The sequence below is a fragment of the Drosophila albomicans genome, chromosome 3 (genome assembly GCF_009650485.2).
Source record: "Drosophila albomicans strain 15112-1751.03 chromosome 3, ASM965048v2, whole genome shotgun sequence".
NCBI lineage: Eukaryota > Metazoa > Arthropoda > Insecta > Diptera > Drosophilidae > Drosophila > Drosophila albomicans.
In genome coordinates this window covers 51,190,285-51,203,025 of record NC_047629.2, presented here as the reverse complement: position 1 = coordinate 51,203,025, position 12,741 = coordinate 51,190,285, and the positions used below count along the sequence as shown (strand labels likewise).

The 12,741-nt window shown below is 37.2% G+C and overlaps 1 protein-coding gene across 3 annotated transcripts in view; it reads right to left on the bottom strand.

Moving 5' to 3' along the window:
- The window catches only part of LOC117569833 (glutamate receptor 1), a 28,062-nt gene extending 16,925 nt beyond the window's left edge, over positions 1–11,137 (bottom strand). For 2 of the 3 annotated variants that reach the window (XM_034251158.2, XM_034251159.2), the window contains exons 1-5: positions 10,742–11,137; positions 6,659–7,008; positions 5,802–5,954; positions 4,772–4,899; positions 4,058–4,187 (exon numbers count right to left, since the gene is read on the bottom strand). In XM_034251158.2, coding sequence (XP_034107049.1) covers positions 4,058–4,187; positions 4,772–4,899; positions 5,802–5,954; positions 6,659–6,767 — 520 coding nt within the window. In that variant the 5' untranslated portion in view covers positions 6,768–7,008; positions 10,742–11,137. Of the gene's footprint in view, positions 1–4,057; positions 4,188–4,771; positions 4,900–5,801; positions 5,955–6,046; positions 6,066–6,658; positions 7,009–10,741 lie in introns of those variants that run through there. The other variant, XM_052004339.1, reaches the window with a different exon arrangement.
- Between the last annotated feature and the right edge of the window lie 1,604 nt (positions 11,138–12,741).

Sequence of the window (12,741 nt, the reverse complement as noted above, 5' to 3'; positions counted from 1 at the left end):
TAGTTTATTAATGTACCAAATGTAACTTTTGGTATATTTGGTGTTGTATTGGAATATTTAATAGTATATACCAAATGCAGAATATTTTTTAAAACAACATAGTAATTTGTCATTTTATAATGTTGTATGTGATATATGTATTATAGAATACTTATATACCAAATAGGATTTGGTATATTTTACTATTTTGTTGGTATATTTATTCGGTATATTTTGTAATAATATATTAACATACCGAATGTAGGTTTTGCTATATTTTTGTTTTTCTTTTCAGTATATTAATTTGGTATATCAGAAGAATGATAACGCACTATTTTGCCTTGTTTTGCACGTGGGTATCGGGTATATCATAGTCAAGCATACTCGATAATGTTTGTCAGATATAGCCGAGACTCTCTGACTGTCTGTGTATGTAATAGTATATTGATATACCAAATGTAAACAATATTTTAGTATTATTTCTATTTTAAGAATACTACCGCATTATTTTTAAATTACTAATTTAATTTACTAATCGGTATCTCACTGTTGAGCACACTCGACTTTCTTATTTGTTTTATCTTCACTTTGCTAGGCATTTCCTTTATTCGTTTTTTTATGACAACAGGGTATGAGGATAGACATTTTTGATTGTGCGCCTACAACTTGAATTCTTTGGAAAGACAATCAATAACAATCAATCTATAAATAAAAGAATTTGCATAAAAATTCATCTCTCCTCACTCTGTGTGTGTGTATGTGTGTGTGTAGGTGTCCTGTCCTGTCCTGTACAGAGCATTTCACATTGATTAGCTGCAGAGCTATTCGAATTTAGTACCTGTTGTTAGGGGGGCGTTTAATAAAAAATTTATCAAGTCCCAGGCCAACACAAATTTTGATCATTTCGCATGTCAGACAATGATGATGACGATGGGGGTTGAGACCGAGATGAAACTCAACAACAGACACAGACCCAGAACACTCTACTCTGAACGTACTGAGTGCTATATGTATGCATTGGCCGATGGAAACAGGCAATTTTGCAGATGTCCTTACCAGGACGACGACAAATGCAAATGGTTGTGCTCACAGCTCACAGCTCTCAGTTCTCAGCTCTCAGCTCAGTTGTTTGCGCCTTGTGTCCTGCGTAGTAAATTTCATGTCACAGCAAGTCGAATGTGCTTTTAAAAGCAAGCCAAGGGGACAGCAGCAACAATGCCACAACGCCTACGTTTCCTTCTCGTTTCATGCTCTCCACTTTCTTTCACTTTTTTTCCTTTCTTGTTCAGCTGCCACACGGCAAACAAGTGTGCGTTATATGTGTGTATGTGTGTGCTTCACAATGTGCTAAAAACTAAGTGAGACATTTACTTTCATTGCAGACTGCTGATTGTCTGTTCTTAATATGAAATCAGAATCCACAAATATTACATGCAAATGTCCCTACTTTACCAAGCATATTCTCCTGCGTGATTTCTGCTCATTTTGCCGCTGCTGTTGCTGCGGCTGTTTCATCAACTGCTGTTCAAATATTAAACGGCTGCATTGTTATATAAAACGTTTCATTTGGCCGAGAAATGAGGTCAATGCTGCGAGGCAATAATAACTGTTTTCGCTGGTCAAGCTTAATCGAACAAAAGTCATAAAACAATTGCCATATATAATGATAAACTTTAATAGAGAAAACTCTGACCACAATTCAGCTGGGAATCGAGAGATTCAGCTGTCTCTTAAGAGACTTCCTCTCACACAAACAATTCTCTGCAGTGCAGTTTCAACACCTGAGATAGAAAGAAAACTTCAAACGAGTTCATTATTATATATTAATTGAAAATATATTTAAGAAAATCGACATCACATATGCGAAACTATTGAGTGCGTGATATATCAAGTATACGTAAGGTGCTGCAAATGTGTTTTAGTGCGAAAAAAAAATATATAATATATACATATATATTTCTGCAGGCATTCAGGCACAGACACATTTTATGGCGGTTCATCGGCTTCCAATACAAAAGCCATAATCTTCTAGCTAAAATTAAAATGGGTGTACGCCAATTTCCCGTCCGAGTCGTAAATACAAGCGACAATAAACTTATAAGCCGGCAGGCATATCCGCATGAATTAGGGCCAAAAAAAAGAGGAGGAGAGGAGAAGCAAAAATCTGCGAGAGAAAGAAAATACACAAAATATTGGTAGGAGTGAGAGCTACTATAGAGTGGCTATTAGTGTTTCGTTGTTGTTGTTGCCATTGTGATTGCTTTAGCGCTTCTTGTTCAACATGGTACTCCAATACCGATGCCAATGGCCATAAATAGTTTTTTTTTTCGCCTTGCTGTTGTGTTCGACTTTTTTGTTTCTTTCGAAGGGGGCGTGTTATAGGAGGCGGAGTAGAAGTATGTTGTTTCTTCTATTTCGCTCAGTAATAAACTCGTTTGCGTGGCCCAAATAAACACAAGAAGCCATTTCGTATAAACAGTTGCCAGCCACATGCGCTGCTAGCCAAAATAAAAGCCGTTAACTTGCGTTGGCGTTACGTGCCAAGCAACCGATGAGGATTCCAATACCCTCCTCTCAATCCCACTCTCTCTTGGGCTCCCTCGGCACGCCGGCTGTGTAAACATGCCCATAAAATGCCCGGCTACAATAATTGTAGAAAAATGAAAGACGGCCGCGTCGATGGGCCCAAAACACAAAATTCTATTTTGACTTTTTCCTTTCTTTTTTCGTTTTCCTTCGACGCTTTCGCCTTTATTTTTATTTTGTTTCATCTGAATAGCAACAAAGATATTGTGTACGTGCGAACGGGAATTACGACGAATTTCGCTGCGTTTAAAGCGGCCTCAACAAAAATAAAAAAAAGTCGAACAAAAGTTATGACGTGATGTTTATAGAAGAGTTGTTTAAGCAAAAGTAATTTGAGTTTAAATTTGAATTTAAATTCAAATTTAATACATTAAATAAATCGGGTATGCTAAAGCGTTAGCTGAGCCTTCTACATCTACTTCTATTTCAGCTTAATGTTGAGATTGAGCATTTAAGTCTGGATTACCCCAATTGCCGTGCAGGGGAAACTCTAAAACTGCAATCAGTTTATCACTGAAAGGAGCTTTTGGCAGGCATGCTTAAGGTATAATACGGCTTCAATTATGTACTCGAGTTAATAACTAATTTAAAGCACAATTCCAAACATTTGATCTGTAAATAATGTCATCGCAAATTGAGAATTAATGCGATATATTTGCTTATTAGTTCTCTCCGGCAGTTGATTGAGTAGCATATTGTGATGAAGTCTTAACGGCAAACAAAGCGCCTTAAAGCAGGCAACACATTTGCTTTAAGCCCACAAATCCGCAACACACACTCACACAAACCGGACTCGACTTCAACTCATAAACGACAAGTTAACACGAGTACGAAGAGAAAAGAAGGGGGAGTGGCTGTCGGTTAACGGTAAATTGATTGAGTGCTGTTCGCGACCATAAAAAGATTTTCACGTGGCATTCATTAATAATAATAATGCAGACGCCGGCTAGTTGTCCGCCCATTTGCCGCACTGTCTGTCTATCTCTCTATCTCTCCCTCGTTGTCTGTCTGTCTGTCTGTCTTTCTCTTTGCTGCTCTCTCAGTTCATCTGTCTGTCTGTCTGTCTGTCATTGCCTTCAACGAACCATCCATCTATCTATACTCCGTACTTGTGTGTGCGATTGTTGTGGCAGCCACATAAGCCAATTGTCTGTCAGCGTATTGCTCTCTCGCTTTTCTCTTGCTCTCCCTCTCTCTTGCTCTCCACAGACAGCTGTGTCATTACTTTTTATTTATAAATCGACTAAATGGAAAATGCTTGCGAAACTTATAACAAGGCAAATTTACACAGTCAGAGCAAAACAGAGTCATCTCTTAGTCGCAAAAGCGACAGCGAAAGACAACAGGAGAACATCGAGGAAGGGAAGGGGGCATAGGTGGGGCAGTCAATGAACGGTTATTGACTCACTTGGGGCCCGCGTCGTCGGAACTCGTCGCTCGTCGCTCAATCTTACACTATATTAAGTATGTATGCATGTATTTTTGTACTCACCATCGTGGGAATCGTAGAGATAAATTATTTTGCGCCAGCCATAAAATTGTATTGTATCAATGATGGCCTGATGGTAATCCGGGCGCATGCTGAGCGCAAAGTCGAGGAAACCAGACGATGGCGTAAGCACCTAAAACGCGAAAATTATGGAAAACAGTGTTTGCATATTAGTACGAAAGAGACAAAGCGAGTGTAAGAGAGAGAGAGAGAAAGGATATGGCAAGTTAGTAAACATGAATCATTATTGAGTAGTCGCCTGTATTATTGTTGTTGGGCCATTGTTTTGGCTCGTTTTGGGCATTTGGCTGCTTGATTTATATGGCACCGCCCAAACGAGGCCAAAAGTGTGTTATAAATTTTTAAAGAGCACGCACAGGACATAGGACACACACACACAGAGAGAGCACAGGACATCATTGCACGGCCAGTCAGGCATTCAGACTCGTAGTCCTTGCTGGTATTTATAATCATTTCGACCTAGGTTGCCTCATAAATTTTATAAACTTTTTGGTAGCATTTTCAAGGTTACCAATTTATATGAAAGTCAACTTTGCGTATGATTAATATTTCATATTAAAATAGGCAACGGCTTTTGCTTTTGCTTTTGCTTCGCTCTCTACTTTCTCTCTCACGCTCTTGATTTCGCTTTTTGTGGGTGTTCATGTTTGTGCTGTGGAACCTAAGCTTTAATATTTATTAGGCTTTAACGCTTACCTTCTCTGGAAACCAGGGCGTCACAAAGGGCATCTGAAACGTATTCGAGTAGGAGTGTAGCGTATCGAAGGAGTCGGGCGAGACGGCGCCGAGCATCGAGTAAACCCCACGCGAGAATTGATTACAAACTGTTGAAATAAGTGTAAGAAGAAGGAGTTGAGTTGAGTTGAGCGTAAAATATGAAAGTTGTACATAAATAAGTCGATATTAATAATGTATAAGTCAAGGGAGTTTGCAACGCAGCTTTTCATTTCTTTGTGTGTACAAAAAGATTTGTAAAAAGATTTACGGTAGATAAAACTAAAAGAAACTATAATTATAAATGTCATCTATACGAATAAAGTTTATAGTCCTTAAACTTTTACACAACATAGTTAATGGCATTTAATGGTGTAATAAAAATCCATCCCAGTAATATTATTCATACAAATTTATCTGTTCGTTGAGCTAAGAATCAATCTAATTTTATCATTGCTTATTGAAGACACTAACCAGTTGAATTTTAGTATTAAATATCGATTTAAATTATCTATTTTAAATTATGAAGTAGCCTATGAAGCTATTCGTTCTGATATTGAGTAATAAGGCTGATTTTCTCTAAATTTTAACATACCATTTTAAATTATAAATAGAATTAGTCTAAGGAACTATCAATGTGGCATTGTACGTTAGATTAAGCTCAGACACAAACCCTGGCGTTTATTTCAATCAGTACTGATCAAAGATAGGAAACAGTTGGATTTTATTATTAGCTGGCTTGTATATAACTAAGTTATCAGCATGTATTTATTTTGTAGCTAGTAATAAAAATGAATTTCTTAAAATTCTAACTAACTATTAAGTCTTATAAGCTAAAACTGATGTGAATGTTTGTTAAATTAAGTGCAGATAAGAATCCTCGTTTGAATTTGAATCATTGCTTATCATAGGCACAAAACCAGTTGTACCATATTTTATGTAAATTTGTGAATATTTTCAACGAAAAAGAAATTAAAATGTAGAAAGTCTTGTATACTTTTTTAATACTCACTTAAGCGTGACAATTTGAAGGCATCCGCAGTGTTGATGACATCCACGTAGGCCTGCAGCTCAAAGCGTCGCGAGGAGACGTTCAAATTATGATTGAGCATTGCATACTTGAACGCTGATTGCACCTCATCCGTGCCCTGTTCGAAGATGGCACCTGTCACACACACACACATATATACAGAAAATGTATTAAAATGTATGTTAAACAAAGGTTAAGACTCATGTTGCTACTGCTGATGTTCTTACTGCTGTTGCTGTTGCTGATGATGTTCCTGTTGCTGCCGCTGGTGTTGTGTCGGCAGCCAGCGAAATTGTCAATTAAGTTCAAAGCAAAGGCACTTTAAACTTTGTAATTGCTTTTGCGCTCAAATTTTATTTGAGTTTTTCTTGCCGAAAAACTTGAAATGCTTCTTATTCTTGTTGCTGTTGCTGTTATTGTTATTTCTGCTGCTGCTTTTGGTGTCGTCGGCAATTTGAGCAAAGTCTTAAACGTCTTGCTCTCAGCAAGTTAATAAGCGTGCCGTTTCAGTTTTCAAAGCTTCAATGAAACTGGACTTTGACAGCGAACGGAACGCAACGCGGCTCGGTTTATTCAATCCCAAAAACAGGCAGCAACTTTATTGCACTCTAGCTGCAAGATTGTGCCAATTCAACAAGCATATATACAGCAATACAGCAACACAGCAACAGCCATAGAAACAGAATGAGAAACGGAATCTCAAAGGATACGGCAACGGCAACGGAATTAGTGGCAACTCTTGCAACTGGGGCATGCACCTTAATAGAATTTCGTAGCGCAGCAGGCAGTAGAGAGTAGATTGAGTCAACTTCAGTGCCGGGGATTAGGTTTCCACTTACCTAACGGTATTTTCTCGGTTAATGATGGCTGAGCGATGACGCGACTGATGTTGCCACTGCAACAAAGCCATAAAACGAGGCAAGAGACGAACTTCCAGCTGAAATCCATGTTGCAGCTGCTGTCGTTATTGTTTTTGCTATTCTCTGATGTTTGTATTATATTTGTGTGTCAATTTATTTTATTTATATTTGATTTGTTCACTCATTTGTTGTTGTTGCATGGTGAGTGCATGAGTTTATTGCATTTAGTTGGACATTTTGTATTGGTGGCAGTTGAAAATGTTATTTTTGTTGGCATTTGATAGCAGTAGGCAACCTATTAATATTTTTGTTGACATTTCTATTTGTTGCTGTAAATTATTTGCATGTTATTAGGTGAATTATATGCTATCATTGTATTGGTATTTTTTTTTGTATTGTAGAGTTGATGCACACAAAGTAAATAATCTTTGTGTATTACACAACACTTACGAAAGTTGTTTTTATTGCATTGTACAACACTTAAACTAACTAAGCATTTTAAGACACTGGGAATAAAAAAACATCGAAAAGTAACAAATCGATAAATGGGGAAATCGATCAAAGAAAGCGCCACCTGTGTCTGATCCAAGCTAGAAAAAACATTTTGAACTTGGACTAATAAAAGTTGTTATAAAAATAAGAAATATAATAAAACGAAATTAATGAAATATTGTAAGTGAAGAGTTGTTTCTTTTATTATATTATACAACACATAAACTAAGTTAGCAATGCGACAACTTTTAAAATAAGAATATTACATTGAATATTATATTACCCAAGACTTAAATGAAGAAAGAATTATATACTATACAGCACTGGGAATAACAAAGCATTGAAAAGCAACAAATAGATAAAAAGGGAGATCGTTAAAATAAATCGCCACCTACATATGATCATCGCTAAAAGTAACATTTTGAAATTGGGTCTAATAAAAGTTTTAGAAATAATGAATATAACGAAAGGAAATTTAGGAAAAATTGTAAGAGAATAGTTGCTTCTTTTTTTATATTATACAACACATAAACTAAGTAAGCATTGTGTGCTACAAAAGAAAGTATTGAACGGGAAGAGTTTATTCTTGTATTACATTAACCAACACTTCAGAAAGGATAATGTACTATACAGCACTGGGAAAATCATTGAAAAGCAACAAATCGATAAAAAAACAAAGCGATAAAAAAAAGAGCCAACTGTGTCTGATCCATGCTTTATGAAACTAATAAATATGAAAATAATAAATATGGGACTAAAAAATGTTGCTAAAATAATAAATATAACGAAAGAAAATAAATGAAGTATCAGAGTAGGGCATTTTCTAAGCGAGTATGCTTCAATTGTTGGCTGGCTTACTTGTTGAATTCATTAAAATTCTTTTAGGGGTTCTTTCGGTTACTTCGCCTCAGTTATTTGGCAGCCTTTTTAAGCCACCTAATTTATGTGCTTTCTATTTGAGCTGACGACAGTCGAAACACACACCCATACACACCCACACACACTCGGGCACACTCACACAAAGAGTTTCTGTCTGGCGCACACCTTCGCATTGACGCTTCGACTTGCACGTGTCTCTTACACCCTGTGAAGTGTACAATGGGCCAAATTGAAAACAGTCTCATTCACTTTCCGCCGTTGTTCACATTTGTGTCTGCTGCTGCCTTCTCTTTCTCTCGCTCTCAACCCAACCCTTTAAACAAGCTTGACACTTTGTAGCCACGCGGCTGTGCATTTGTGAGTGTGTGTAAATATATAAAGCGTATATGAATATGTGTATGTGTGTGCATCTGTGTCTGTTCAGTGAACTGTATGTAAATATGTACACACATACAGTTGCCTATCTGGCTGGCTATCCACCAGTCACCCCACTCTTTTGTCTGTCCTGCTGTCCATTCGGTCCGTCAGGTGCGTGCAGCTGCACTCTTCCTCTTAATGCTGCATGACTGTTAGTGTGTCACTGTGTGAACAAGTTGTACCCTTATTGTTGCTGCTGATTCTGCTACCTGCTACAGCTCAGCAACGGCAGCTCCTGGCTGTCGTTATCCTTTCGGTTCGCTGAACGTTTTTGTGCTGATTTTGCGCTTATTTTAAATGTGCTTTTGTTTCTGCCTCTTTTTTTATACACTCTAAATACCCTCGACACTTTTAATACACTGCTAAAGGGTAGCTTAAGGTGGAAAAGCCAATTTGTTCTCCAATTAATGGGTATCTGCTAGTCTATCCCTCAGTCTGTTAATGATTTTCACTTTTATTTTGGGAGCTCTTCCGGCCTGTTCGATTCGGCCACGAATATTGGTATTTTATTATTTCTTTGACAAAATGTTTTTCCCTGTGTTTTTTTTGCACATCGGTTTGGGATTTAAACTTTGTTAAATTATTTTAAAGCCGCTTATTTCTGGCCTCTGTTGTAAAAAATACTCATTTTACAGAAGACTTTTTTGTACAGCAATTAAAATGATTAAAAGTGCTTGAGTGTACAGACAACTCTATCAATACTTTCAATTCGTTTGCCAACTCTGAGTACAATCGTATATTAATGTAACAATTTTCAGTTGGTCTCGCAATTTAATGCTGCTTGAACTGTGTAGTGGAAACAAACTTGTAATTGATATTTATTCATTAGTTAAATATTAAAATTTTCTATGGCATAAATTTGCAGAGTACTTAACTCTCAGTTGACCATAAAAACAAAAGCCAAAGGCAAAGATAGAGATAGAGATGCACAAAAGGGATACAGATAAGAGCTGAGGACATCGTCGTCAGTTGTGGTCCTTAAATTGGCCCACTCATCAGAGCAGAGCAGAGCAGAGAGAAAGAGAGAAGCATTAGTTGGCGCATTTGGAAAATAGATTAACAGGCGCTTAATATTCATAAGTAAGTATAGGCACAACCATTTTAGGCACTTGGAACTTTATTCATTATAATGACGACGATGGCTGAAAGCAAAACTAACGCAAAATGAAAGCCCATGGGGACCATGGTCGATGGGAGTCTCGAGTGCTTGGACTAGTCCTAGGCCTAGGAGAGATGCCCACTTAATTAAATTTAAATTAGAAGGCTAAAGTTGCACGTCACGGTTGTTTTAGAGTGCTCCGCCGGATAGACAGACAGACAGATGGAAGGAAGGAAGGAGGAGGAGGGAGGAGGAGAATGACTGTGCTGCAGGGGTCTATTTATAAGGCAAACAAAAAAGGCGACTATAAGCATCACACACCCAGTTAGATAAATGAAACGAATGAATGGACATTTAGAGTAGAAGAATGCCGAGTCGAGTCGAGCCTGGGCTGCTTGCTACCATTTTGGTAGAGCAGGCCTTGTGTTGGCTTTCTATGTCTGTTTTGGCTTATAGCGCCACTTTTGTTAATTAAATAATTATTTTGTAGCAACTTGCTAATTACTTTTTACGCTTTTTTTTCGCACACTTTATCTCTACTCTCGGAGTCGTCGGAGTTTTGCCTCTATTCATTCGCCACTTGCAGCGTTTAACAGCTGCTTCAGTCTAGGACCCAAGCCGACCCTGTGTGTTGAGGGGGGTTATTTACTAAAGTAGTGTAGCATCCTGTGATAGGAATCAGTTACTCTTAAATCTGTATTACCTTTTCGCCTTTTAGCTTAAGTCGCTAAGTCGGCACAAAGCACACAACACACAGCAAAAAAAAAAAAAAAAAAAAGAAAACAGGTACGATTACGAGTCTGAGAGTATTTTGAGGGGGATGAACAACGAAAATGTTGCGTGATAAAAATGTAGCAGGCAAATTATTAGACCGCAAATGATGGCGATATGTAAGCCCAGCTCATTAGCATTTTAATGAGGCTATTAGTATGCCAAAAACAACTTTAGCTTTTCAATAATTCAGCACGGCAACATAAGAACAAGAAGAATAGGAACAATGGACAAAAGTGAAACCCAATTTCCGCTACCGTTTTAAATTTTGCATACAAATCTTTTCACTATTTTGTTTCTCTATCGCCAGAAAGAAATCACAATAAATGAACAAGGAGAGAAAGAGAGAGAGAGAGAATGCTAAAGGATGCTTTCTCTGCTTCCCTTCAAATTCGACAACTTACAAAAGACAAAAGAAGCGTGAGAGTCCGTTTTTTCCATTCACCATTTATTTTTATTACGCGTATTCTCAAAAATTTGTATTTCTTTTTCGCTTTCGCTTTTGTTTTTGTTTTTGCGTTGATCACAAAACAACGTCGCACATAATGTGAATTTGTTTTCTGGGAAGCCGAGACGTCGCGTAGTGTGCGGTTAATCTATGGACATTTAGCCGGCATTTTTTCTTGGCTCGCGAAATATTTTGGCAAATTGGCTCTTAAGCGACTTTTACATTTGCATAAGTTGGCGCAATTTAAAAAATGATTGCCGCTTCTTTATTATCACGTAATGCCGAAAGGCCAACACTAAAACACAGACCGCTTTTTATCACTCGCTTTCGGTTTTTTCATCTTTTTTTTGTATTTTTTTTTGGGTGTTTCTATTTCTGTTGATGAACCACGAATTGATGTTTTGCTTAGGGACTCGTCGGAGCTCGGTCTCTTCGTCGACGCCCGCTCTTTACACAATTTCTTTTTGTCCGCACCAACAATCAACAATGGAATTCTATACGCCGTATTTCGTCCTGTCTGACGCGCGCACAACTGAGTACTGAATATGACAAAGCATCCCACGAATTGTCTTGGCCCTCAGCCAGCTGGGCGACAAAGCTACAAAAAAATTCAAGCCACATCTTGCGCTCTCTCTGAAATACGCTCTCTCAGTGTGCTCAGTGTACTAAAAAGGGCGGCTCAGCATCCAGAGAGTCTGCAAAGCATCTCAGTGAGCGAGAGAGCGAACGAACGAGAGCGCGAGAGAGAGAAGGACACGAGTTGGTGTTACTGACCTAGTAACCGTTTTTCAAGTTTATTCGTTGCGGCTGCTACGGCAAAAGTAACAACAACAAATACACGAGGCAGAGCAACAACGACTTGACGTCGTCGTTGGGCTTTTAATACTCTATATAACGTTTAGAGGCAGCTATTACTCTAGTGCGAGTAGAATAAGACATTAACAAACGAATTAATAAAACTAGGGTTAGCACATTTGGCACAGTGTTTACTTCTTATAACAAACTGCTTCTTGGGAAACTTTATTGCAAACTCTCATTGGTTCCTATTAGTATTTTTATTTTCAAGCATTTTAGACTTGCACTTCCTTTCTTTTATTTTCGATTATTTATTTTGTCAATCATTTGACTGAAACCCGAAATTATTTCACTCACAATATTTTGAAGTACAAATTCATTTCGAATATACCAATAATATACTAAAATATATTTGCATTCAATATATAATATTTTGAAGCAATTTATATTGAGCTAATTAAATACTAATATAACAATAATATACTAAAGTACTACTCAATATTAATATGTTGACTGCAGGAAAAAGTCAACATATTAATATTGAGCAAATTAAATACTTATAGTATATACCAATTATACACCAAAATAAATAAAATACTAATATATTAAATAAAATACTAAATTTCTTGCTGTCAATATTTTAATATTGATTTTATATCAATTTTTATGTATAAGTTCTTCCTTTTCCATTTCAATAAGTCAGAAGCCCAAATTATTTCTCACCTAATCTCCTTAGTATTAAATTTATGATTTCTTCACCTACTTCAGGACAACACAAATTTGTGCCAATTCAATTTGATGTGAATGTGAGGTTTGATGCGCCTGTCATTTGGCCATAGACAAAAAGAGAAGACTTGAATTTAGAATTGACGAAAATCAATTCAGTTGCAACTCAATCAGTAACAATGCGGAACACTCGCACTTGTCCCGTTTCCCATTTCCCATTTTTCCCCGGTTGCCATTTCCCGTTCTCCACGGATGTTTTTGCCGCTTTTCGGTTGGTCAAACTTTTGTGTATGTAAAATCTGAATTTGAACAATCATTTCAGCATTTCGACGTGCAAAAGTAATGGCAAAACGAAAGCGGAAGCTGAAACAGAAACAGAAAAAAATAAAAAAGTGATCAGAGAAAAAAGTACAAATCCAGAGAAAAAAGAAGAAA